The sequence below is a fragment of the Notamacropus eugenii genome, chromosome X (assembly GCF_028372415.1).
Source record: "Notamacropus eugenii isolate mMacEug1 chromosome X, mMacEug1.pri_v2, whole genome shotgun sequence".
In the NCBI taxonomy this organism is placed as follows: Eukaryota; Metazoa; Chordata; class Mammalia; order Diprotodontia; family Macropodidae; genus Notamacropus; species Notamacropus eugenii.
In genome coordinates this window covers 80,386,866-80,412,038 of record NC_092879.1, presented here as the reverse complement: position 1 = coordinate 80,412,038, position 25,173 = coordinate 80,386,866, and the positions used below count along the sequence as shown (strand labels likewise).

Below are 25,173 nucleotides of genomic sequence, written 5' to 3'. Positions count from 1 at the left end.
CCCAGCTGATCTCTAACCTGAGGGATCAAAGATTCCAAGTTCCTCAAATTCCAGCCTTTTAGTTCAGCCTATGGATGGGAGCAATTGCTATAATAGCTGAAATTCTCAAGAAAAATGCCAGGAAGTGCGCTTGTGTGTTCTGGGCAACGTGTTGTACATTAAGCAGAAGGAACCTTAGGGGTAACCTCGAAGAACTGAATGATTTTAATGAATTGTTTGCAAGCCCACCAAAGGATGCTTTGGGAGAGTGGGAAAAAATAATAGATGAAGTCAAGCCCTGCTGGGGGTCAGGGCAGCCCAGGGCTTTTTCATCCACTTTCTCCTGGCCCCATTCTCTGGCACAATCACAGCATCAGCTTGGCTCTGTAGAGTCCAGGGTACTGTAAGGGGGCCTCATGTAGAGATAGGCCTGACAAGAGATGTTGTGGGGCTGGGAGATGGGGAGGAGGGGGATGGGAGATGGGGGGGGATGGGAGGCAGGGGGAGGGAGGAGGGGGATGGGAGAGGGATAGGGCATGGGAAGGGAAGGGGTAGTGCTGGGAGTAAGAGCTGAAAAACTGAAGAATGATTTCTTTGAATCTGTGTCTCTTCACTTTTTGATATGGATGGTACCAGGGCCCTGGCCTCCAACTTAGAGAAGCTCACCAGTGGAGGAATTTTAGTTAAAAGACCTAGGTTTGAATGTTCCCTCTGTTACTTAATGGCTGTATGACCTTAGGCAAGTCTCTTGTCCTCTCTGGTCCTCAGTTTCCTCATCTGTAAAAAGAAGGGGGTGAACTAGATCCCTCTTAACATATCCTCCATCCTTAATCCTATGATTCATTATGCACAGACTTTCTAAGGAAGCCCTTGACCCCATTTGTATCTTGAGTCTCAACTACACACCCCACATAACCTCCAGTTTCACAGGTTTGCCAGTTGCTTTAACAAGCCATTAAACGGGGCTCTCAGGAAGTAAAGGGCTTCAAAAGGAGTTTCTAAAGCCTACTGGACTTGGTGGCGCCTCCTGCACTAACAGCTGTTTTATTTATTGAGATGAGTAAATTGCTCTGAGCATTTCCTGATGTTTTCTTCCTTTTCATTCTTGTCGGTCTTATTTCTGCTGCAGAAGAAGCTATTATGGAGGAAACTGGGCCAGTTTCAGCTTTTCAGGATTATTGTCCTGGATAAAGGAGTATCAGGTAAATTTTTGTTTTGTTTTGGTCATTTTGACATGATATGGTTGAATCTTACCTGTTACTGTGGGGTTTGTCTTGTTTTAAATTGTGCCAAACGTTATGCATATTCAGTTTCCTTCTCTAGTTGTATCGCTGTGCTGGCCGGAAAGTAAATTCCTAGAAAAAAACTAGGCCCATCTTCCCATTTGCTTCCAGCAGCAAGTTGAAATGACTTGAGAAAAGAATCCCTCTGTAGTTTGAATTGAAAACTTTGCTGAGGAAGGAAGAGAAGATGCTAAGCAGATTCTTGACATGTTGAACATTGCTGTTGTAGGAAGGCTTTTGTAGTAGTTTTAGAACTTGAAAGTTCTAGTTTGATTCTGGAACTGGGGCTTTGTTGACATATGTGCCCTACCTTCCCAGATCATCAGTATTTTTCTCATGTTTGAGAAATCCATGACTCCACTCTCAGAGATCTCCTAATGTAGCCTGTGACCTTTTGTGTGAGAGTTTATAGTATCTGATGGGTTGCAATGGCATACTGCACTAGGAGTGACTGCCATCCAATATGGGATTGACCTTAGTCCAGGCAGTTCCTAAGTTCAAGGCTACAAATTTTGTAATATGAATCAGTTCCCTGCCTTATCAATTCCCTAATTTAGCATTCTGCAAAATAAATTTGTTTGCATCAGAAACTATCGATTTACAGATTTCAATTTTTTAGTTGTATTTTAATTTAAGGAATCTTGTCCATTATTCCAAAATGCTAATTCTCACAGATCCATCAGTGTTGAACCATTCAATCAATGCTTTCTCATGTCTCATTTATGAAGTGTTATATTTAAATACTAAATCCTTGAAAATATATATTTTTGAGCTTTTGCTAAGAACATTCACATAAATCAGGTGTATTACTTGTTTGTGTATTGGTTGACCTTTAGATGATAAAATAATCTGAAATTAGGTATTACAGTACTTGATATACTCAGATACTATCTCTTGCACTTGTGCTTTTCAAAATAATTTCTCTTGTTGTGTCATTTAATCTGTCACATGAGCAGTATTCAAAAGTCTAAATACAGAGGACTTTCTGGTTTCTCGAACTGTATTAAATTTTAGTACTAAGTGTGTTTGTTTTCTGTTTTCATCCTGGACTATTTTTTATGCACACGCACACAGTGTGTGTTTATATGTATATTTATATGTATATCTCTCCCATTTAAATTGGCCACACCTGTCACGTATAAACATTTCCAAGCCAATGTTTGTTGAATTTGAATGTATTATTTGCTTGCCTATTCACTATAATTCAGAACAGATGTACACTGATAGTTGTCAGTGATGGACCTGTGTTGGTCCGAATAAGTTGGATCACTTCTAACAGCAGATTGTGACTGAAATAATGTCTTTGCTTTGAATATGTCAGAATTGAATTCTGTCTGAATTCAACTTTAGAGAATGTGTGTGTGTGTGTGTGTGTGTGTGTGTGTGTGTGTGTGTGTGTGTGTCTTGTGATAAACTTCTGAGAAGTGATGGGACTGACTGGGTGCTTATTTCCAGAAATTGAGAAACTTAAAATGAATAAGTAATTGATTCTGTGGGTACAAGTTTAGTTTGTTCCATATGAATGAAAATGAATCTGAATCCTTCATCTGTGTATTGTTTAGGAAGAGAAGGATGGGGAAGAGTGGGCAGCGTGGCAAGAACTGGTACTGCCAGCAGAAGAAGGCATTGCTCTCTGTAAGAAGGACCAGACCATCCAACATGTCGAAGTCCTTTGTTATGCCAGGTAAGAACAGTAATTGAAAGACAAGTATTCCTTAATCTTTTATTACAAAAGCAAGGCTATGATTGTTATTATTTGAGCTATAATCAGTTTTCTCCCTCTTTCTGTTGTAAGAGAACCAAGACTTATACATTTTTCTGCAAAGGTCTGTTTTAACATTATAGAATAATGGAATCTCTGAATTGGAAGGGACCTCAGAGGTCATCCTCTCCAGTTTGCCTCGACCTAAGCCCGAGTGCCTTCCACAACATCCTTGGAAAATGTTCACTCAGTTGTCCCCTGGGGACCTTCAGTACTTCCCAAGGTGGCCTTTTTCACTTTTGAAGAGCTCTTAATTATTCAAGATTTTCCTCTTGCTGACCGAAATCACTTTCTTGGCCATTTTTACTCCTTGCTGGCTTCAGGGGTCAAGTAGCCAAAGTCTGTTCCTGTTCTCACCTTAGCATGCCTCTCTTCTCTGTGCCCCTACCAAGCAGGTTGAAAGGGTTTCAGGTGCAGGCCTAGCAATGGGCTTAATGTCTGCCCTATGAGGACTAGCCAGTTTTCAAGTGAGCTGACTGGTTTTTGGCCCTAGCAATTGGAGAAACTCTTGAAGAGAGGCGTCATGTTAGAGTGGTAGAAAGTGGGGGAGACTCAGTCAGGAAGCTTTGGCTTCAGGTCTTTTCTCGGTGATTTGTCAGCTGTGTGACCCTGGACAAGTCGTTTAGTCTCTTTGAGCCTCAGGTCCCTCATCTGTAAAATGGAGCCAATGAAGGAGTGGATAATGCATGGAATGGCACTTTGCGAAGTGCTTTTAGAGCATTTGAAGTACTGCTCTTAGGGTTCTCCCTCCTTTCCTTTTTCCTCCTCTTCCTCCTCCTTCTTCTTCCCACCCTCCCTCTTCCATTTTAAGCTGCACATCCAGACAGACTGATAACTGCAAATCCTTGAGGTTGCGATTGAAACTGCTTTAATATTTAATTACTCAAAAACGACTATTGGAATGATTAACTGAGTTTTTCACATGACATGTAGCTGATGGCTTAAGAAGGTAAGTATATATCATATTCTTAAGTGTATTAGAGTCCTCCAGTATCCAGGTCATCAGACTGTCAAATGTTTTTGTGGGGACTTTCAAAAACAGCTCATCACACTAGGGATATGTTAGGCTATTAATAGTGGTAGTTCTGAGAACAGCTGCTTACATTTTTGTGTACCTGTGAAAAATCTATGAGGGCCAGGAATTCCTTCACTTATTTGTTGTTGTGTTCTGTAACCGAGAAGTTCTTTCCAGCATTTTTGTTTTTGTCTTAAGGACACAGCTAATTTTTCATGTATTTTCTCCAAAAGTATATCCTTCTAAGTGTCTAATATAGGTTTGAATTTATAGTGAACTGCATACTTTTCAGCACAAGAAGGTACGAATAGCCTAAGAGCATTCAAGGCCTGTGTAAGCTTTTAGCCAGTGATTCTGCCTCTGAAGCATTATGGTTTAATAACTAAGAAGTAATATCCAACAACATGGCATATGGGGGGAGGAGAAAGGGAGGAAAAAGGAGAGGGAGAGAAAAAATGAATGTGTTAGGCAGCTTTTCTGTATAATGCTGTTAAATATCAGTTGTTGGTATGTGATGATTTTAGCCTATTGGACCCTGAAGGACTGCTTGACTGGCACATGGAAGAATGATTAGCCTTATTCAGCTCGGTCTCCAGTGGTATATCTAGAAACAATGGGGAGAATTGACAGAAAGGCAGAAAAATTATTGAGGTTTTTAAAAAAAATATGTCAACTATTGTCTTTTATCTTTTTTGAAGTCATTTCCTGCCTTCTGTCCCGTTCTGTCCAGATTTAGGTTTTCAGTAAGGATGAACTTTGTATAAATGAGAGCTACCCCAAAGTGGCCTGAGCAGCCTCAGGAGGTAATGAGTTCTCCCTCACTAGAGACCTTTAAGCTTAGGTCAAGTTACCCTTTGTTGAGTACATTGTAGATAATATTCTTGTTGATTTCTTATCCGCATCTGAAATATTGTTATTGCAAATGTGGCTTTGGAGTCACATACCACAGCTGTTAAGAGCTGAACCAACCCATCCACACTGTAACATAACAAAATAACATAAAGTCTAGAAAAAGATCCTATGTTTAACCCCCTGGCTTCTTGATATTCCTTTTGGAACTTCCTAAAAGTAGGCAGGTAATTGCAGAAGAGACAGAATAGGGCTCTGGAGGATTGTGTTTATCTCAATACTAAATGACCTCAAATAAAAAACTATATGAAGGTGATACAACAGCTACAGAAACACAACAATTGAGGATCACAGAGAACCCCTGGAGCATAAAAACAAGGTTAAGTCATTTTCAGGATCATCAGTCTGAGCAGGCAAGAAAGGTGGTGTTGTAGTATTTTAAGAGAGGTATGAAGAAAGTCATTTTCAACCTTTTGAAGTTAATGTAAGCTATCAATCAGTAAGCATTTATTAAGTGCCTACTATGTGCCAGGCACTGCAGATACAGAGAAAAGAAACAAAACAGTCCCTATTTGCATTGCTTCCATTTTAACAAGATAGGCAACAAAGACATTAAAGGTATCCTGTGAGCCTTAGTTATTTGGAAGTCTTATTCACGTGGAACAATATCTCTATTTCCCCCAGAATTAGTCAGTTATTGAATGTACATTTATATGCTATGCTCTGGGGGAATAGAAACAAACAGTCACTGTCCTTAAGTATGCATCCTGTATGGAGAGATATGTACATACAAAATGCAGTGTAGTTGGTGGGTGGATGGGGGTGGGGAAAGGCCTAGTCACATGAGGGAGAATCAAGAAAGGAAAGGCTTCATGTATGTAGAAGGTGCTGCTGAAGCTGAGTTTTGAAGGAAATAAAGGATTCTAAGAATCAGAGGTGAGGAGAGGATACCATTCTGTGTACAGCCCAACCAGTCAAATGATGTAGAATTTTGTGGGTGAGGATTAGCAAGAAGTCTAGGTTAGACAAAAGATTACGAGAAAGGAAACAGTGTAAAATAGGGTTGGGAAGTGAGATTGGAGCCAGGTGGTAAAGTGCTAGAAGAAATGATGAGCAGGATGATTTCAGAAAAAAATGCAAAGACTTACATGAACTGATGCAAAGTAAAGTGAACTGGGAGAACGTTGTACACAAACACCTATGAATGCCCTAGCTGTTCTTAGCAATACAATGATCCAAGACAATCCTTGAGGACTAATGGTGAAAAATGCTATCTGCCTCCAGAGAAAGAATACATGACATCTGAATACAGACTGAAGCATACAATATTTCACTTTCTTTCCTTCTTTCTTTTTTTTTTTTTTTGGTTCAAGTTTTCTTCCATAAAATGACTAATATGGAAATATGTTTTACGTGATATGCACATGCATAACCTTTATCAGATTGCTTAGCATCTCTGGGAGGGGAGGAGAGGAGGAAGAGAAGGATAGAATTTGGAACTCAGAAAAAATCCCAAATGGTAAAAATTGTTTTTACATATAATTAGGGAAAAACAAAATATATAAAAAAAGAAATGCCCAATAGAGGAATTTCTAAAGGTAGTGGGAAGTCCCTGGAGTTTGAGTAGGGTAGTGACGTGTTCAATCTTGTGCTTTAGGAAAATCTCTTTAGTGGCCATGTGAAGAATGGATTGCAGAGCGGGGAACAGTGTAGGTGGGGAATCTGTAGTCCTGGCAAGTGGTCCTGAACCCAGGTAGTGCCTGTTTGTGCAGAGAGAAGGGAACGAATGTGAGACATGTTGGGGAGGTAGAATTAACAAGATAATTGTTTGGATATGGAAGATAAATGAGAGTGAGGAATGGAGGAATCACAGAGGTTTTGAACTTGAGTGATTGAAAGAATGACAATGCTGTTGACAGAAGCAGGGATGTTGGGAAAAGGAGTGGGTTTTTTAGGAGAAAGATGTTAAGTTCAATTTTACACTTGTTGAATTTGAGATGCATACTGGACAGTCTGGATATATAGATATAGGAACCTTCTACATAGAGATGGTAGTTGAACCGTCTTCAGCCCATTGGAGCTAGTGAGGACACTGAAGAGGTTATTAAAAAAAATAGGTAAAGACCCAAGCCAGAGCCCTGGGGGACAATTACAGTCAGAGGGCACAGTATGGAGAATGATCCAGCAAAGGAGACTGAGGAGGAGCACTCAGGTAGGAAGAGAACCAAGAGAGAACAACATTATAAAAGCCTAGGCAGGCAGGAGAGAGGATTTAGGAAGGAGAAGGTGATCAACAGTGTTCAATGCTTCAGAGGGCTCGAGGGGTGATAATTAAGAAAAGATCATTATATTTTCCAGTTAAGAGGTCACTGGTAGCTTTGGAGAGAGCAGTTTCAGTTGAATGGTGAAGTTGGAAGTCAGATTGCAAAGGATAAATGAAAGGATAAATAAAAATTTACATTTGGTTGCATCAAAACTGACTTTTTGACCCAGGGCAAATCACTTATCCTCTGTCTCAGCTTCTTCAGCTGTAAAATGGGTATAATAATAGCACTTCCCTCACTGGGTTGTTGTGAAGGTCAAATGAAATAATATTTGTAAATCCCTTATCACAATGCCTGGCACATATTAGGAGCTTAATAAATGCTTGCTCTCTTCTCCTCACCTTCCTTCTTCAAAGCATTGGTGGAAATAAAATTCAAATCTTTGCTGTGTGAAAGCTTCATGGGAGCCATCCTACCGAGTGACTAAAAGACTGCCTGGGTGAAGGTGGGTGCTTGAAGATGCGTTTTTGAGTCCTTCAGGCCAATGGAATTTGGTTTTGAAGAGGAGAGGAGAGTGCCCCGTGGAGTAATTGCACATGGTTAGCTCTGCATTTGCTCCCAGTCAGTCCATGGTTCTTTATTTTTACTGCCATTGATTGTAAGCCCTTTGCATGTATCTTGCATGAGTAGTCACTCTAGTTTACAAGCTGCAACAAAATGCATAAAAACAATGCTGTCCATTCATGCATGAAGTTGCCATGGAACCACATGATTGGTAGCTAAAGGATTGTGTCTTGTCTCCTTGTTTCTGCGCTCTGGCTTCCCTGATTTCTTTCAGCTTTTCCCAGGCCTCCTTAGGGCCTTCCCTCAATTGAGTTTACGTCCTGTTTATCCTCGACATGCCTTGTTTATACATAGTTGTTGGTTTGCTGTCTCTCCTATTACACTGTGAGCTCCTTGAGGGCAGGAACTATGGTTTTCTCCTGTTTTGTATCCTCAGGGCTTGGCCTCCCTAGTGCCTGGAACATAGTAGGCACCTCAGAAGCTCTTGTTAATGACATGACACCAGATAGGGACAGCACTTAACACCTTTGCTTCAGTTTTCTAATGTGTAAAACAAAGGATAACAATGGCATCTACCTCCCAGGATTGTTGTGAGGATCAAATGAAATCATCTTGATAAAGCACTTAGCACAGTACATGGCACGTAGTTGTGCTTAAGAAGTACTTGTTAAATTGACTTGTTAATGGTGCAACATCTGTTAGAGGCCCTTAGGTGGTTCAATAGATAGAGCTCGGACCTGGAGTCTGGAGGACCTGAGTTCAAATCCAGTCTCAGTTATTTGCTAGCTATGTGACCCTGGCAAGTCTCTTAACTCCTTTTTGCCTCCATTTTGTCAACTGTAAAAGAAGGGAATGATAGCACCTATCTCCCAGAGTTGTTGTCAAGATCAAATGAGATTACTGTTTGTAAAGTGCTTAGCACAGTGCCAGATATGTGGTAGGTGCTATATAAATGCTGCTATCATTATTAATACAACATGAGGATCCTAAATCTAATGCTAGAAGGAGACGGACAGATATCTACTCCACTCTCTTTCCTCATTTTATAGATGAGAAAATTGAGGCCCAGGGTGATTGTCACCTGATCAGGATCACAGGTAGCATCCGAGGTGTATTAGAATCTCGGCCCTTGTACCCCAGAGCTAAAGAATGCTCTTTATACTCTGCTAGGATTTTTTTTTTCATTTTGCAAATCTAAGATAGTCACATTTGCTTCCCATTTGTTTTATTTCTTGTATAGAGCATTAGACATTTTCTTTCACATAAGGTTCTAGGATCTAGGATGACTTAGAACTGGACCATACGTACGAGGTCATGTGGTCCAACCCCCTCATTTTAAAGATGAGGAAACTGAGACCCAAAGAAGAAGTAGTTTGCTTCAAGTCACACAGAGGATAATCCAGGAAGGGCTTGAATGCAGGTCTTGGACACCCAAGTTTATCACATTTCTCCTGTATCACTCTGGGTCCATATGATCAAGTGAGATGGAAAGTGGCTCTTGTATCTACACATGAATTTACTTTCTAGAGTATAGAAACCCAAATCAATGAGCATGGTAATCAGGAACCTGAAATGTTTTTGGTAATTTTTGGAGGAATGTAGTGATGGTTGGTATTAGAGCTGCATTTTACAGTTAACCTTTCCCATTATTACTTAGTACCAAGTGGTGGAGGGGAAACCTTATCACAAAGAATAAACATTTCAGTGATACAAAATTGATGACAGAATTATTCATATTGTTATTTTCTGGACTAACCAAGTTTTGGAAGTCTTTTAAAATAACCATTCTACGTTTATTTGCAAGGATAAACAGCTGGGAAGCAGTATAACATATACTGTGCAAATCTGAAATGAATGGCCTGAGAACAAAGTGCATCCATCAAAGGACAAGAATACAATTTCTGCAACAAGCTGTATTGGGGGAAAAGGCAAATGGCTGAAAAATAAATAGTGAACACCTGTGCTGAATAAATTAACCAGCTGGTTGGCAATTTTTTATTTGACCTATCTAAAGGGGTGACTGTTACAAGGCATAATAAGACACATTCACTTTGAGATATTCCTTTGTTACTGCCATTAATTGATGTATAGCACTAAACAATATTCAGAATTTATATAAAAATTTACTCACAGATGTATGCTTTTTGTGAATTAGTGGAAAAACTCATTTGCACAAAGGTCTAATTGGAAATTTTTCTTTAGGCAGCTTTATTGCATTATTCAGGACCAGAGCTTATGTAAAATAATGTCAAAGATACTGTTACACTATATTTTAAAGTTATGACCCTTGGAATTCAAATTGTCTACCCAGATAAACCTCATTATTAGCTTTCAGTTTTGAAATAAATATACTTTGACAGGGATTTGCATGAAAATAATACATGTATTGATTTTTCTCAATTACTATTTCGAGTAGTTCATAGACTTCTTTAGAGCAATAAATGGGCCTTTAGATGTCATCTTTTCTAAACTAACCACCTTTTCATTTTACTGATGAGAAATTTCATTTAAGTAGTATATATTTCTTTGACTCGAATAAATTAGAACTATTAATCTTATTTTGAAAGGTGCCTTTTAAATAAAGATGGATATAACCATAGCATAACCACTTTCAAAACTTTAGAGAAGACAGAGCAAATCTTTTATCAGTCAAGTTTCTTTGAAGAGTTAAAATAACATTTCATTTTAAGGGTTTGGGGATTTTGTTTTCTGGTTTGTTTTGTTTTTTTACTCTTTATAATCTGTTTATAGGTCCCAAAACATAATGTTGGAGCCCAGAAAGTTGGAGAAGTTTAATATTCCAGTAATTATGCATATAACAATTTTAAAGAAAACCCCAGATGATGATATTCATAATAGTCGAAGTGAAATGTGATTATGCAGGCCTGTTCCCAGGGAATTATTGCCTTCCCCTTGCTTATCTGTCTGTACTTATTTGGACCTTGCATGTATTTTGACTTGCATTTTCCTCTCTGTCCAGAGCTAGTTAATGTATTTCCTTGAATTATAGCATCATATACTTAACCGTTGGAAGGACACAGAGACATCTTTTAGTCCAATTCTCTACCTGATACATTAATCTTCTCTGTAGCCTCCTCCAAAAGTGATCATTCAGCCTCTTTTTGAACACCTCCAATCATTACTACCTCATGGGACAGCTCATGCTGTTTTCTGATACCTCTAAATTTTAAGAAAGGTCTTCCTTTATGTCAGAGATTCTTAGCCTTTTTTTTTTTTTGCCATGGACACCTTCAGAAGTCTGATGAAACCCTATGGACCCCTTCTCCAAATTGCATTTTTAAATTATTAAAAGAAATGCTAAATTTCAATTAGAGGATAGTGACAATAAGGATGATTTTTTTTCCTCCCCATCTAAGTTCAACAGACTCCTTGAAATCTATTCCCATGTTTGTATTGAATTCACTGCCCACATAAACATATAGGGATTAAATTTAGAGGGTGTCAGTTCTTCATACAGTTTCCCTTCTGCCTCATCCTCTTTCTACAAATGCTTACCACGATTGTGGCAATATACTGTGATCACCACATATATCCTGAAGTGATCCTTCTTGTCCCGTGATGGAAACAAGTCTTGCAGTGTTCTTCAAGGGAGCCTATCAGTTTACTCCTCTATGGCTCCACTCTCCATCCATTTAACTTTAAGGACCAAAGTGTCCTTCCCTGACCACCAGTTCTCTATGTTGTCTCCTATTAAAATAGTTTTTCTGTTACAATATAAGCTCCTTGAGGACAGAGACTATCTTTACTTTTGTATTTGGTCTCTGACACTTAGCATAATGCTTGCCACTGAGTATGTGCTTAATAAATGCTTTTTCATTCTTGCCTTGGACATAGGACAGAGCCAACAGAGTCAACTCCTTTATTTGCTTTTTGAAAGAAAAAGCTCATTGAACTTACTTTCTTTTTACTGGTTTCCTTTTGTTTTCTGATTTCATTCGTAACAGCAAAGTAAATATTGATATGATTCCCTTCTTCCAGTAGTCTGTTTACTTCTTTTGTCCCTCGCTAAGGTTCATACTTTTAATATATTAATGGTTAAGTAAATATTTATAAAATAAATTTATATGGTGTTGAATGTAACATAAATTTTATATAATTATAGAAAATACATGTATAAAATGTTGAAAAAGTATGTGATTTTTAGTACCCCCTGACTCTGCCTCCCACCCCTCAATTCTCCCATTCTGCCATTGTCATTGTAAGAGCAGAAGAGCTGAGGGGCCCAATAATTAATCACTTAGTGGCCACCCTGTTGATGATGAATCTCTCTGTACTTTGACTGGTCCTCAGAAAGCAGAAATAGAGATTCAAAAATTTTCCAGCATGGAAAGGTTGTCTTTTGTTGGCATAGCCTTCAAGAATCCAATGTCACTGCTGCTACATGATGAAGCATCATAAAAGACTTTGGTGGGCTGAAGGATGGGAGTGATTGGGGTAAAATTATTTTCCACATGAACAGAAACTAAGGCCCAGAGAGGTTGTCAACCATTAAAAAAGAATTTATTAAGTACATATAATGGACCAGGCATTATGTGGTACTGGCAAATCAGCAAGCATTTATTAAGTATCTACTCTGTGGCAAACACTATGCTAAGGGCTGGAGATGCAAAGAAAGGCAAAAGACAGTCCCTGCTTCAATCTATTGCCAAGGCCTGTTGATTTCACCTTTGTAATACCTCTCTGCCCCTTTCTCTCCTCTGATATATCTCCCCCCACCCCCATCCCCATGAAATCCCTCATCTCCTCATGCCTGGATTATCGAAACAGCCACTGGTGGGTTGACCTGCCTCCAATCTCTCTAATCTAGTCCATTCTCCACTGGGCTGCCAAAGTGATTTTCCTAAAGAGCAGATCTGACCATGGTCTTCCCCCCACCCCCAATAGATTCCAGTGGGTCCATGTTACCTCCAGGATCAAATATAAAATCCTCTGATTTTTGTAGTCTCATAAACATCTCCACCCCCCCCACCCCCCCCAAACACACCACATTGACTCTTCAAACCAGTGACACTGGCCTCCTGGCTATTTCATAAACAAGATACTCCATCTCCTGGCTCCAGGCCTTCTCTGGTTGACCCCATGCCTAAACACTCTTCCTCCTCCACTCTGGCTACTGACCTCCTTGGCTTCCTTCAGTTACCAACTAAAATCTCACCTTCTATAAGATATCTTCCCTAACCCCTCTTAATTCTAGAGCTTTCTCTCTTGATTTTTCCCCATTTTGTACATAGTTGTTTACATGCTGTCTCCTTTAGATTGTGAGTCCCTCAAAGAGCAGGGAAAGGCTTTTGCCTTTTTTTGTTCCCCCAGCACTTAGTAGGTGCTTGATTGACTGATTAATGGGAGAGAAAAGATGTAAACAACTGTGTACAAATAAGATATAGACAGGATAACCTAGAGGTAATTTAAGAAGGAAGGTGCTAAGATTAAGGAGGACTGGGAAGGGCTTCTGTCAGGAGGTGTAATTTTAGTTGAGACTTGAAATCAAGGAAGCTAGAAAGTAGAGATGAGGAAGGAGAGATGTCCATTTGTGGGGGACAGACTGTGAATATTCCTTCAGTTGGGAGCATCATGTGGGAGGCCAGTGTTACTGGATCAGATTGTTGTTGGTATTTGTCCTTTGTTTTCAAAGAGGACCAGTGACATCACAGGGTGATGACTTGGGGATGAATGGATTTAAGTGAGACAGAGTAGCACAAAATTGTCAGTCTCATTCTGTCTCCCAGAGTCCTCAAAATACAGTGACAAAACAAAAGTCAAGATAACTGGTGATGGCCTGGTTGGCAGTGGATGGCCTTGGTGTCTTTGATGCTTGGCCAAGCTCTAAGTGCTCTTTAGTGCCTTCATGGCCATTAGAACAAATGCAAATCAAAACAACCCTTAGGTTTTACTTCACACCTCCCAAAATTGGCAAAGATGATAAAAGATGGAAATAGTCAATGTTGGGGGGGGGGGAGTAAGAAAGATAGGCACACTAATGCTTTCTTGGTGGAAATGTAAACCAATACAACCATTTTGGAAAACAATGTGGAATTATACAAATGAAGTAGCTAAGACTTCCATGCCCTTTGACTCAAAGATTCCACTGGTAGTCATAGACCCCAATGTAGTCCAAAAATGAATACTTCAGAATGACAAAGAACAGTCTTAGTCTTCAAGACAAAACAATAAAAGATAACTTCCCTTATTACTTTTCAGATGGGGGTGGGGACCATGGTTATGGAACATTACATTTTATGTAAGATTTATTTTTATCTTTATATTGATCTGTTTTGCTGGGTGGGGGGGCAGAAGTGGTTTTCTCTTCATTTTTTTCTTTATTATAATAAATTCTTCATTATATGGAATAGCTTTCAGAGTTGGGGAGATAGAGGAATATATGGGAAAATTTATGCAATATTAAGACAAAAGATATCACTAAAAGTTTTTTTTTAATGAGATAATTGGTAACTTTCAGGAGTACTTTCAGTGGAATGAACTTTTCAGAACAATAGGCAGAGAAATGAGTGAAGGAGAGGATGTAAAGGCTTTGTCTGAGAGTTTGTGAAAGGAGGGAGAGATGTAGGGTGGTAGAATGAGGATGAGTCTGGTTTGAGAGAGGGATTTTGAAAGTACAGGGGAACCCTGTGTATGTTTGGTGCAGCAGGGAATGAGCTTATGAGAGATATGAACTGTCTGGAAACTAGAGAGAGAGAGAGACTCATAACATGATCACGAGATGGAAAAAAGCATTTATTAAATGTGCAAAGTGCTGTGCTAAGGCCAGCTATGGATGTAGAAATGCACGACAGCCCCAGCCATCAAGGAGCTCATGTTCTCATAGTGGGAGACAACATAGGAGATTTCAGCTCCAAGTCAGATGGAAAGACTTCCCATCCCTTAGGGTGCAGCAGCAAAGCAGATGGTAATGCCTCTTTTTTCATGTTTCCTCCATTGAGAAAACCATGTTTCTGCTGCTGAGTCATTTTACAGTGCCAAGGACTGGGATGGGGTGAACTCTTTTTTTTGTTTCTTTACTAGCTATGACTGTTTGGGACACAGAGGGGCAAGGGCCGTGCTGCAGCACCTACAGAAGCAAGTGACAGATCAGATCTCCACAAAAGATGCTCCCTTGGATGATAGCAGGGGGGGCCCATACTTGTGGTGTTGGATGGTGGGAGCAATGTTACTATTCCCTGGACTCTTGGCTTTACCTCTCCAGTGGTGGCGGTTGGTCAGTGGTTGGGATTGGTGGTGGCTGGGAGGCCAGGCTCTTTCTCCACAAAAATTGCTGACAAGTTGATGTTTAGGGAGCCAGGCTAGAAACAAGATCAGTGGTCTGGAAGACTTGGAAAGCCTGAGGTGCTGGATTCTGGGCTGACAAGTTGATGTTTAGGGAGCCAGGCTAGAAACAAGATCAGTGGTCTGGAAGACTTGGAAAGCCTGAGGTGCTGGATTCTGGGCTGTCAGGACGGGTTATCAGGGGAGGCAGAGTTCAAGATGGTTGCACTGATTTTTCCTGCTTGGCCTATGCCATTTCCTGAATCTGCCTCAGGACACTTGTCTGCACTATATGTAGTGATAGTGGCAGGGATGGTAGGCCCTTTCTTAACAGGGTTTGTTCCCCTGGATAATGGCCACCGTTATGCTATAGAACATGAGAAAAGATGGAATGAGTGTATGAGGATACAAGTTTGTAAGAGGGTATTTTCGTTCAGAAGAAAGACCATTTATTTCATCACACTGGAGTGAGGAAAAAAAGAATGAGAGATCCAAGGGTTTTGTGAGGTCTAGTTAGGTAAGGGGAGAAGAGGGAGCTTATAGCAAATGGTTTTGATTTTTTTAGAAACAGTCTTCTGAGAAGATGGAGAGGATGTTTGAGGGGAGATGATAAATTTTGGAATGTGTCCTGTAGGAAATTTCATCGAGAATTAAGGAGGAATCAAAAGAAGGACTTACTGACCTGAGAGCCCAGCTGAGATTAGATAATATAATTTTACAGTGGGCCCAGTCAACATGATTATGTGACTTCTCTCATTGCTGTAATAGAGGAGGCCAATAGTAGAAGAGACAACCTTTGTGAGGATGGAGTTGGGCAACGTTTGATTAAGGAAAGGACAAGGAGGTAAGGGATTTGAGAGTAGAGCACAGTGTTGAACTGGTTAAGTTTGTTGAGTCAAGATTGGGAAGGGAAGAAAGGGAAGTTAGAATAAGGGTGATGGCCAGGGGCAGGTACTGAGGGTGAAGGGAGCAGAAATGATGATGAGGACAAAGAACAAATTTATGATGAATGAGATATAGGGAGAGTTGGAATAATAAATCCTGGTTACATAAAGGTATTTTAGAATTCTTGATCATGGAGTAGAACACTTGTGGGTGATGGTGACCAAGGAGTCACTCAGGTGACTTGCCCAAGGTAACACAATAAGCATCAGAATCAAGATTTCCACCCAGTCCCTCTGAGTTCACTCACAGCTCTTTTTACATGTGACTATATTGTTTACATAAGTTTGTTGAGTCTTCCACACGATACTTCTTTCAGTAGGGAAAGACAACTATCATTTTCCCCTCTCCCCCAAGTCTTTTCCTCAGGAAAAACAATCTCAGTTCTCTCACTCATTCCTCTTTTTGTTATGGTGAATAAAAAACAGACAGTACCACCTATTCTATACCTTATACTTGTTTTTCACTCTGCTCAGGGTGAAAAGACCAGTTCTTTAGGATTAAGAAATGATAATGGTACCTGATCTAATTACTCAGGGTCAGGTGCTTATTGATCCTAAGGAAATTCTCTTCAAGAATTCTTAGAAGTGGGAATAAAACTGTGAACACTGAAACTTAAAAAGACAGATTTTATGTTAGAGAATCCTAAACTTTTTTTTTTTAAGTCTAGACTTTCTTTTTAAAAGTCTATACTTTACTTTCATTGGTGTAGGTATTCCTGGTGTGAAAATTCTCTCCCTGATGCAGAATGGCAATTCCTTTGTAACTTATAGCCTTAAGGTGTTGCTTGGTACTCTTAGAAGGTAAAATGATTTATCTGAGGCCACCTCTAATGAGCATCAGAAACGGGCCTTTAATCCAGATTTTCCTTAATCCCAAGCCAGCCCTCTGTCTATTATGCTATTCAGCCTTTCTGTTCACTGGGGAGAGTAACTCTGACCCCTGGGCTGTAGTGGAAGGGTTATCCTAACCCCTTAAAAGTTAGGCTAACTTTTCCTCAGGACTTCATGAAATTGTTTTAGAAATTTCAGAGGACTTAATGCTCATGTTGATTGACATCACTTCTGGTCACCTGAGTATAAAGCAACCAGGAGGAGCTCTAGTCTTTCTCTGAGGCTTGTCTGGCTGATGGTGATGGGTAACACAGAGGCAAGGAGGTTTCACGTAGCTGAGTCAAGTTGTATTCTCCTTGTATATCCTTACCATGCTATTTATTGCTAAGTAAATTTCCTTTTGTTAATTGTTGAATGATCTAGAAGTATATCATTTCATTTCAATATTCAGCCTAAACTACCAGTGGGACTGGCCAGAGTCAGGCCCAGCCTAGATTAAAGAAACATTTTCATCAACAAAAAAAGAGAAAGAAAAGATTAATTGAGCATGCAGCAACAACAAAAATTTAGAAAAGCAACATGTGTTATACCACTAGCATACAAAAAATGAAATAAAATTGAAAAGAAAAAATTCACTTAATAAATTTAGGAGCTTTTTAAAGAAAACTAAAATATAGACACATGGTTAGCTAATTTGATTTAAAAAATCCCCACTATTTTACTACAATCAAAAATGAAAAAGGAGAACCAGTATTTAGAAAATATACAAATACCCAGATCAACACAATAAGATAGTTTTGACTTATCCAGTCTCAGAAAAAGAAATTAAGCAAATCATGAGAACTCCCAAATTTAAAAAAACAAAGCAAAACCCTAGGACCAGATGGATTTAAGTGATTTCTTTCAAACATTTAAGTAACAATTCCAATATTACATAAATTGTTTTCAAAAACAAGCAAAGAAGAGATCCTACCAAACTCCTTTTATGAGACAAATGAAAAGCCTTGTATCTTAAGCAGGGAGAGATAAAACAGAGAAAGAAAACTAGATACCTATCTAATGAATATTGATGCAAAAATAGTAAATAAATTATTTAGCAAAGAGGTAAAGCAACATATTGAAGCAATTATGTGTTATCAGGTTGGATTTATACCAAGAATGTTAGCTTGGTTCAGTAATTGTAACCACTTATAATAAAACAATAAAAATTATATTCAACCAATAGCTAGAGGAGCACTCAGGCTGTAAGGGACTGAAGGGTTTTGTTTAGGCAACTATGTATTTAATGGCTTTTAGTACTTTGCTGGAGGAATACCAGTTTGTATGTTTGCTTTAGGTACAGAAAGGATAAATTGAGAATGTGTTACATTTTTTTCCCCTACCTTTACGTGCCTGCTCAGCCAAATTCCTGATAGCTCAGTACTGTGTTCTAATCATTGTACTTCCATAGATTTATAAATTTGAGCTGGAAAGGAACAGAGAGGCCTGTAGATGAGATCACCTGTTGTCCCCAGGAGGAGACAGGGAAGTACTTGGCTAGATTAGTTTTAATGTTCTACTTTCATGTTATGATCATTCTCTCATAAAAAAACAGTTGAAATAATTTACTGAGAACAATTGATTATCTTCCCTTTGCTCTGTTTGATCTTTAGGCAGAAACTTGGCTGAAAATTCCAAGTTCACATCATTCATTGAACACATTTTGATTACTCCTATTTTTATAATAGAGAACCCAAGTAAAGAACTTGGACATTTTTGCTAGAAAAGAGACATATAATGATCTATGTCATTGTTTCTCATTTTTGTGAGAGCCTCACTGCTGCTGTACTGCATTTTGGGGGTTGCAAAGACTCAGAACTTTTGATATTTCTTTGAGATTTCTGACTCCTCATCATCATGGAATCATTTAGTTCTTGACTTAATGATCTATATTGGATCACTACCTACAGAAGAACAGTGTCAGTGACACATTTTGTTACCAGAATATTGCTTATTATTTGTTTATAATAAAATCTTAGTAATTCTAAAAATGCTGTGTTAACATTTGTTCATTTTCCAAAGTGCCATGCCCTAACATTTTATTCTTCATAGTAACCCTGTCAAGTAGACAAGACAGGCAATATTTACCCCATTTTACAAATGAGGATATGGGGGCTCAAGAAGTCTCTCTGAATTATGTAGGACTTCATCCTAGTATCTCAAGTGCTTTTTTCTCTAAAACTTGCTAGGGTAACATTGCATGTATTGGGCATTCTTTCTTGTGAAATTTCATTCAGATTACTAGATAATTCTAGGAAAGACTTGTTTCTTGGTATTGGTATGAGTTCTTCTTTAATCACGCCCTTTCTTTGCTGTAGCGCTGAGTAAATGTGAGTATGGCACTTTATCTCCGTTGCTGCTGTAATTTTTAAGAACCTAAATGCCTAATTGGAATTAGTTGAATTTTTTCTGTGATCTAATTTTTCTTGCTTTCTCTAAAGTAATGAGTTTTTTATTGTAATTTGCATACAAAAGTATTCCAAATGTGTTTAATTGCCATCTGTCTACATACCCCTACAGTTGGTCCTTTGAGGGATATAAAACATGAAAATAGTGCCTGCCCTAGAGATTAATGGTTTAGTTGGAGAGATTAATTCAATTCAGTGCATATTTATTAAATTGGTACTATGTGTATGTTAGAAAGATATGATTCTTTCCCTCATGGTACTTATAGTCTGTTATGGGAGGATTCCCCGTATCATGAGGACCAAGTATGTGTGGCCTGAGGATTTCTGACTGGGGGGTAGTTATAAAAATATGCACAGAGGAAGTGGAACCAAGTTGGAAGAATATCAGGAAGAAGTATAGTTTAGCACTACCCTCCAGCTCCTCCAAACAGATCGAGAAAATGCAGCAGACTTGAATTCTGATCAGAAATCCAAGAAAAACAAAATTATAGAGAATTAATTTTTGAGCCCAGATTGGCATAGGCAGAAGACATAGAAGTCTGAGGACACTAGGGATGAGGTCTATCTAAGAAAGGCCATGTGGAACATTCTAGCTCTGGGCAAGAAAAGGTACCAAATCCAGCCCTGAACTTGTACCACTTGGCAGTTCTTTTGCTGACTATGTGGGTCATAGAACTGGAGGTGATTGAGGAGGGAACTTGTACCTAGAGGTGACATTCCAGGGAAAAGAGTGGTCATGGGCCTTAAACATTGTACCAAGTAAGGGGCAATTTCAGAGATAAGCAATAGCTATATGACTCTGACCCTGGCAATGGAATTGGGTCTCAGTTCCAGCTTGAAGTCCACTCTGAAGCCTGCAAAGATTTACTGTTCTGTTATTCTGTACCAGCATAGACTTCTAGATGACTGAGTCTAGCAGTAGTCTATTGGAATTCTAAACAGGGCAAGCTCATGGGCTTGTTGCTCAGAACCAACCTAGGTCAGGAATTTGCAGAGATCAGGCCAAGAGGACCGCTTTGGGAATGCTAATAGCTTTCAGGTCCCCAGCCTGAGCTGTCCTTGAGATCCTAGAATAACAAAGCATTCACTATCCAAAGAGCAGCAGCAATCTAGATATTTCCTCCAGAAGTACACAGAGCCTGACCCATACATAAAGTCCAAAGTCAGGCAGTAGGCTGGAAGAATGAGCAAACAAAATAAAGAATCCCACCACTAAAAGCTGTTGTAGTAGCAAGGACAACCAAGACACAACTCGGAAGAAGAAAATGACTCCAAAACATATCCAGGAAAAGTCTCAAAGAAAAACACAGCCTGGGCACAAGTTCAACTAGAATTCCTGGAAGAGGTGAAGTAAAAGGTTTTTTTTTTTTAAAAAATATTTTTATAAATGAAATGAGAGTGCTAGAGGAAAAAATTAGAAAAGAAATGAAAGCAATAGGAGAAAGAATTGAAAAGGAAATTAACAACTTGGCACAAGAGGTACAAAACTTTGCCCAAGCAACAAACTCCCTGAAAAGCAGAATGACCGAAATAGAAGATAATATCTGCATGAGACAACAGAAAATATTAAAACAAAATCGAAAGACTACCTTCCCATAGAAGGCAAGATAACTCATAGCAAAAACAACTGATCTAGAAACCAGATTAGAGAGAGATAACTGAAGAATTGTTAGACTGCCTGAAAGCCATGAACAAGAAAAAGAGCCTAAACATCTTCTTTTAAGAAATCATAAAAGAAAACTGCCCAATCCCTTAGAACCAGAGGACAAAGTAGAAGTAGAAAAAAAAAACACCATTAACCTCCTGAAAGAAACTCCAAAATGAAAGCTCCCAGGATCATTATCACTAAAATCTGGCATTTCTAGGCCAAAGGGGAAAAAATACTGCAAGCAGCCAGAAAGAAAGAATTCAAGTATTAGGGAGCTACAGTCAGGATCATACATGATCAACAGCCATTACCATGAAGGAGCAGAGAGCTTGTAGGACAATATTCTAGAAGGCAAAGGATATAGGCTTATGACCAAGAATATACTACCCAGTTAATCTGAGTGTAATTGTACTAGAGAAAAAGTAGATCCTTAATGAAATAGAAGAGTTCTAAACATTCCTGATGAGAAGACCAGAGATGTATAGAAACTTTGAAGTTCAAACACTGGAATCGGGAGAAACATAAAAAGGCAAACATCAACAATCAAAAGGAGTAGAAGATAAACTATGTTCATTCTGATATGGGAAGATGATACATGTGTCCCCTGTGAACTCTGTCATCATCAGAGGTCACAGAGGGAGTCTAATTTAGACAGAGGGCTTGGGAATAATTCTGTAGTGTTTTAATGATCTTAAATGAAGGATGGAAAGGGAAGGGAAGGGTAGTACAATTGAGGTGGGAGGAAGGAGTAGAAAGATGGGGAAAATTATCTTGTTATAATCATGATGTGCAAGTAAAAAGCCTATATAAAAAAGGATGAAGAAAGGTGGGGGAATGGATGACACTTGAACCTCACTCTCATCCGAACTGATCAGAGGAGGTAGGAACACACACAGTTGTGTATAGAATATGTTATACTCAGTAGGACAACAAGAGCTTTGGAAAAAGAGGGAGAAGACAAGGGAGAGTAGATTTAGATGTGGATTAATCTTAAACAAAACACATTCTAAGGATGTACAAAAGTGTTTATAGAAATTTTTTTTTCAGGTAAACAATTGGAAGCTGAGGTGGTGCCTACTGATCAGGCATAATGGCATATTAATATTATAGTGCCAAATGAAATAATGAAGGGAGTGATTTAAGTGATACTGTATTGCTACAGCCATGTGAAAGAATGTTCCAGATCAGTCAGTAAGCATTTATTAAGTGTTTACTATTTCACTAGGCACTTGCTAAGCACTGGGATTAAAAAGAAAGGCAAAAGATAGTACTGGCTCTGTAGGAACTTAGTCTAATGGATTTTTCTGATGTATTGATTCATTTTATTGGATGTTTTTTGATGTGTCAGTTGATTTTGTTAATTTTTTTCTTGTCATCTTCCTCTTTTAAAATTATTTGTCATAAAGATTGGCTCTTTGGGAGAAGGGGAGGGAAAGGAGCACAGGAAAAATGTAGATGATGCAAAAAACCAAAATAGTAAGCATTTTTTTTCAAAATTAAACAACACCAGCAATAAAAAATAAAAAAAAAAAAACTGCAGAAGTATTAGAGGACAGTTAGAAATCAAGATGTGAACAAATACAGAATGATCGAGTGTAAATTGCATGTGTAAATATTGAGGAGATAGGGAATAATAGAAAGATCAGTATGGAGGGAAGTTAGAAAAGAGCAGCTTGGTCTAGGATAAAGCTGGGGTGGGATCAAATCCTGACTTGGATATTTATCCTGACCTCTCCGATTCTCAGGTTTCTGGTAAGCAAAATGAAATTCTCTAAATGATCTCTAAGCCCCCTTCTTGCTCTAAATCTGTGATTGTCTGATTCCAGGATTTCAGTGGAAGAGAGCTTTGAGTTGAATCTTTAAATAAGTAGTTGACCCAAATTGTGGAACATTTGAAAGGGGAAAGCTGCCTAGCAACGAATGACATAGGCCACCAGATTGGCGTGTCTAAAGCAGTTGGGTCCTATCAAAGAGTAGCTAAACATGAGGTGTTGTGATTGTAATAACTGGGGGGTAGGTAAGCCTTTTCAATCTCATTTAGATGGGTCCTATTGGAGAGCAGCTAGAAATGAGGAGTTGTAGTGGTTGTAGTAATTGAGGGATAGGGAAGCCTTTACACGAAGCCTTTACTAACCTTTCTCAATTCTGGTGTCTTCCCTCTGTTGATTATTTCCTATTCTGTATATGGTTTGCTTTGTATATATTTGTTTGCGTGTTGTTTCTCCAATTAGATCAGTAATTCCTTGAGGGCAGGAACTGTCTTGAACTTCTTTTTATTTTCCTAACACTTAGTACAGTACCTGGCATGTAGTAGATTATTAATAAATGTTTATGTGTTGATTGATAGAATGAAGGGAAGAAAGGAGGTAAAGGCCCAAATTGCAGTAGGACACATATTTTACTTATTTTTATCTCTGCCACTTTTTTGTCATTTTCACTGGCTGTCCCCCATTCTTAGAACTCCCTTCCTCCTCATCTCTGCTTCCTGGCTTCCCTGGCTTCCCTTAGATCTCAGCTAAAACCTTCTTCAAGAAGCCTTGGCCAGACCCCTTCCCTTTGAGACTTTCTCCAATTTCTCCCATATGTAGTTTGTTCATACAGTTATACATAGTTGTTTTCTTGTCTTCCCCTATTAGACTGTGAGCTCCTTGAAATCAGGGAGTATTTTTTGCTTTTTTATGTAGCACTTAGCACAGTACCTAGTACATAATAGGAACTTAATATATGTTGGTTGACTGCCTGACCACTAGCAGCTACACAGCAGGAGTTTAATAGTTATTGCTTGAATTCTTTATTGGAGTCTTGCAGCAAAATTATACTAGATGGTGAGCAATTGGATGATTTGATAAGCTAGTGTTTTCCTGCCAGTTTTATGTAGGATTAGGTATAGCTGGAAAATGCTGCTTGTCATCTACTAATTGGAGTCTTGGTTCAGTAGGCCAGACATATTTAATGAGGGATGGGACTAAGGATGATAGCTAGAGAAATGGGCTTAACATTATAGAAAACTATGCCAGGAATAGAATGACAAAATAAGATAGGAGAAAAATCCCTTTGACCATTCATTATGGTAAAGAAGTTCAAAGGGACTGATATTTTTGACTATCCTCAGAAAAGACAGGGAATTAGATCCAAAGACGGTCCCTATCCCTACCTCTTAGAACTGTTTGTGCGTGTGTATGTGTGTACACATAATACATAATACACATACATATATGAGTATATAAAATATATGCATTATATACACATCCATATATACTCAGTCATATATGTGAATATATATACATAAAGATATATGTATATGCATATATATTTGTGTGTACATATAGATTATGTATGTATATATGAATTATGTGTATGTATGGCAGTGGTCCCCAAATAGAAGTATAGTGTTTTATAGATAGTGACTTAATTTGATTTTCCACTAAAAAATTGTTATAATACAGTGGGAAAAGCATTGCATTTGAAGTCTGAGAAGCTAAGTTCAAATCTCATCTGTGCTACTCCGTGGTTTTGCGACCTTAAGTGAGTGATTTCTCCTCTCTGGGGCTCGTTTTCCTCCTCTATAAAATGCGGAGTTTGGGTTAGAAGGCTTTGTGTTCTCTTCTTGCACTATGATCCCATGATCCCATGGGGGATATATTTTGTATTCTTTAGTGCCATATAAGGCAAGGGAAGTTGCTCCTGATGAAATGATAATAGATGAAGCATGTTTGTAAAAAGTTTCCAATTTAAGTTGGTATTCTGAGTAGGCTCATTGCTGAATATTGCTATTTCTCATTTAGTCAGGATTCAGATGAACATGTTGAAGAAGTCGGTGCTGTGCAGAAAAATCCTGCCTCTGTGACATCTGCTAGCTCAAATGACTCTCCGGACTCGATGGGCACTGCTTGCTCTGAATTAACAACGCCACTCAGTGAGCCAGAGACTGCACAGGAAGTACCTGATATAGATGTGACACTGGGGAACGAAAATCTTGGTGGTGATACGGATTGTAGCCAGTCACCTTTGGAACAGGAAAAAGCTGAAAATGTACCCATAGGAGAAGATGTTGTTGATGCGCCCAAGAAGAATAGGATTACTTACTCCCAAATTGTTAAAGAAGGCAGGAGATTTAATATTGATTTGACCTCAAAGGTAGGCACTGATTTTACCCATCTTATCACAGGCTAGTGCTAACTTTTAATTGATTAAATATAATCTGAGGACCCATAAGTCCAATTTCCATTGGAAAAAGGAGATGACAGCATGGTCAGGCAAACTAGTAAATATCAGAGCCAGGAGTCAGCCAATCAATCAGCAAGTA

The 25,173-nt window shown here is 38.8% G+C and overlaps 1 protein-coding gene across 2 annotated transcripts in view; it reads left to right on the top strand.

Moving 5' to 3' along the window:
* CHM (CHM Rab escort protein) overlaps positions 1–25,173 on the top strand; it is a 211,662-nt gene that overhangs the window by 47,546 nt on the left and 138,943 nt on the right. For both annotated transcript variants that reach the window (XM_072626063.1, XM_072626062.1), the window contains exons 3-5: positions 1,109–1,181; positions 2,825–2,946; positions 24,653–25,004. In XM_072626063.1, the coding sequence (XP_072482164.1) occupies positions 1,109–1,181; positions 2,825–2,946; positions 24,653–25,004 (547 nt within the window). The remainder of the gene's footprint in view (positions 1–1,108; positions 1,182–2,824; positions 2,947–24,652; positions 25,005–25,173) is intronic.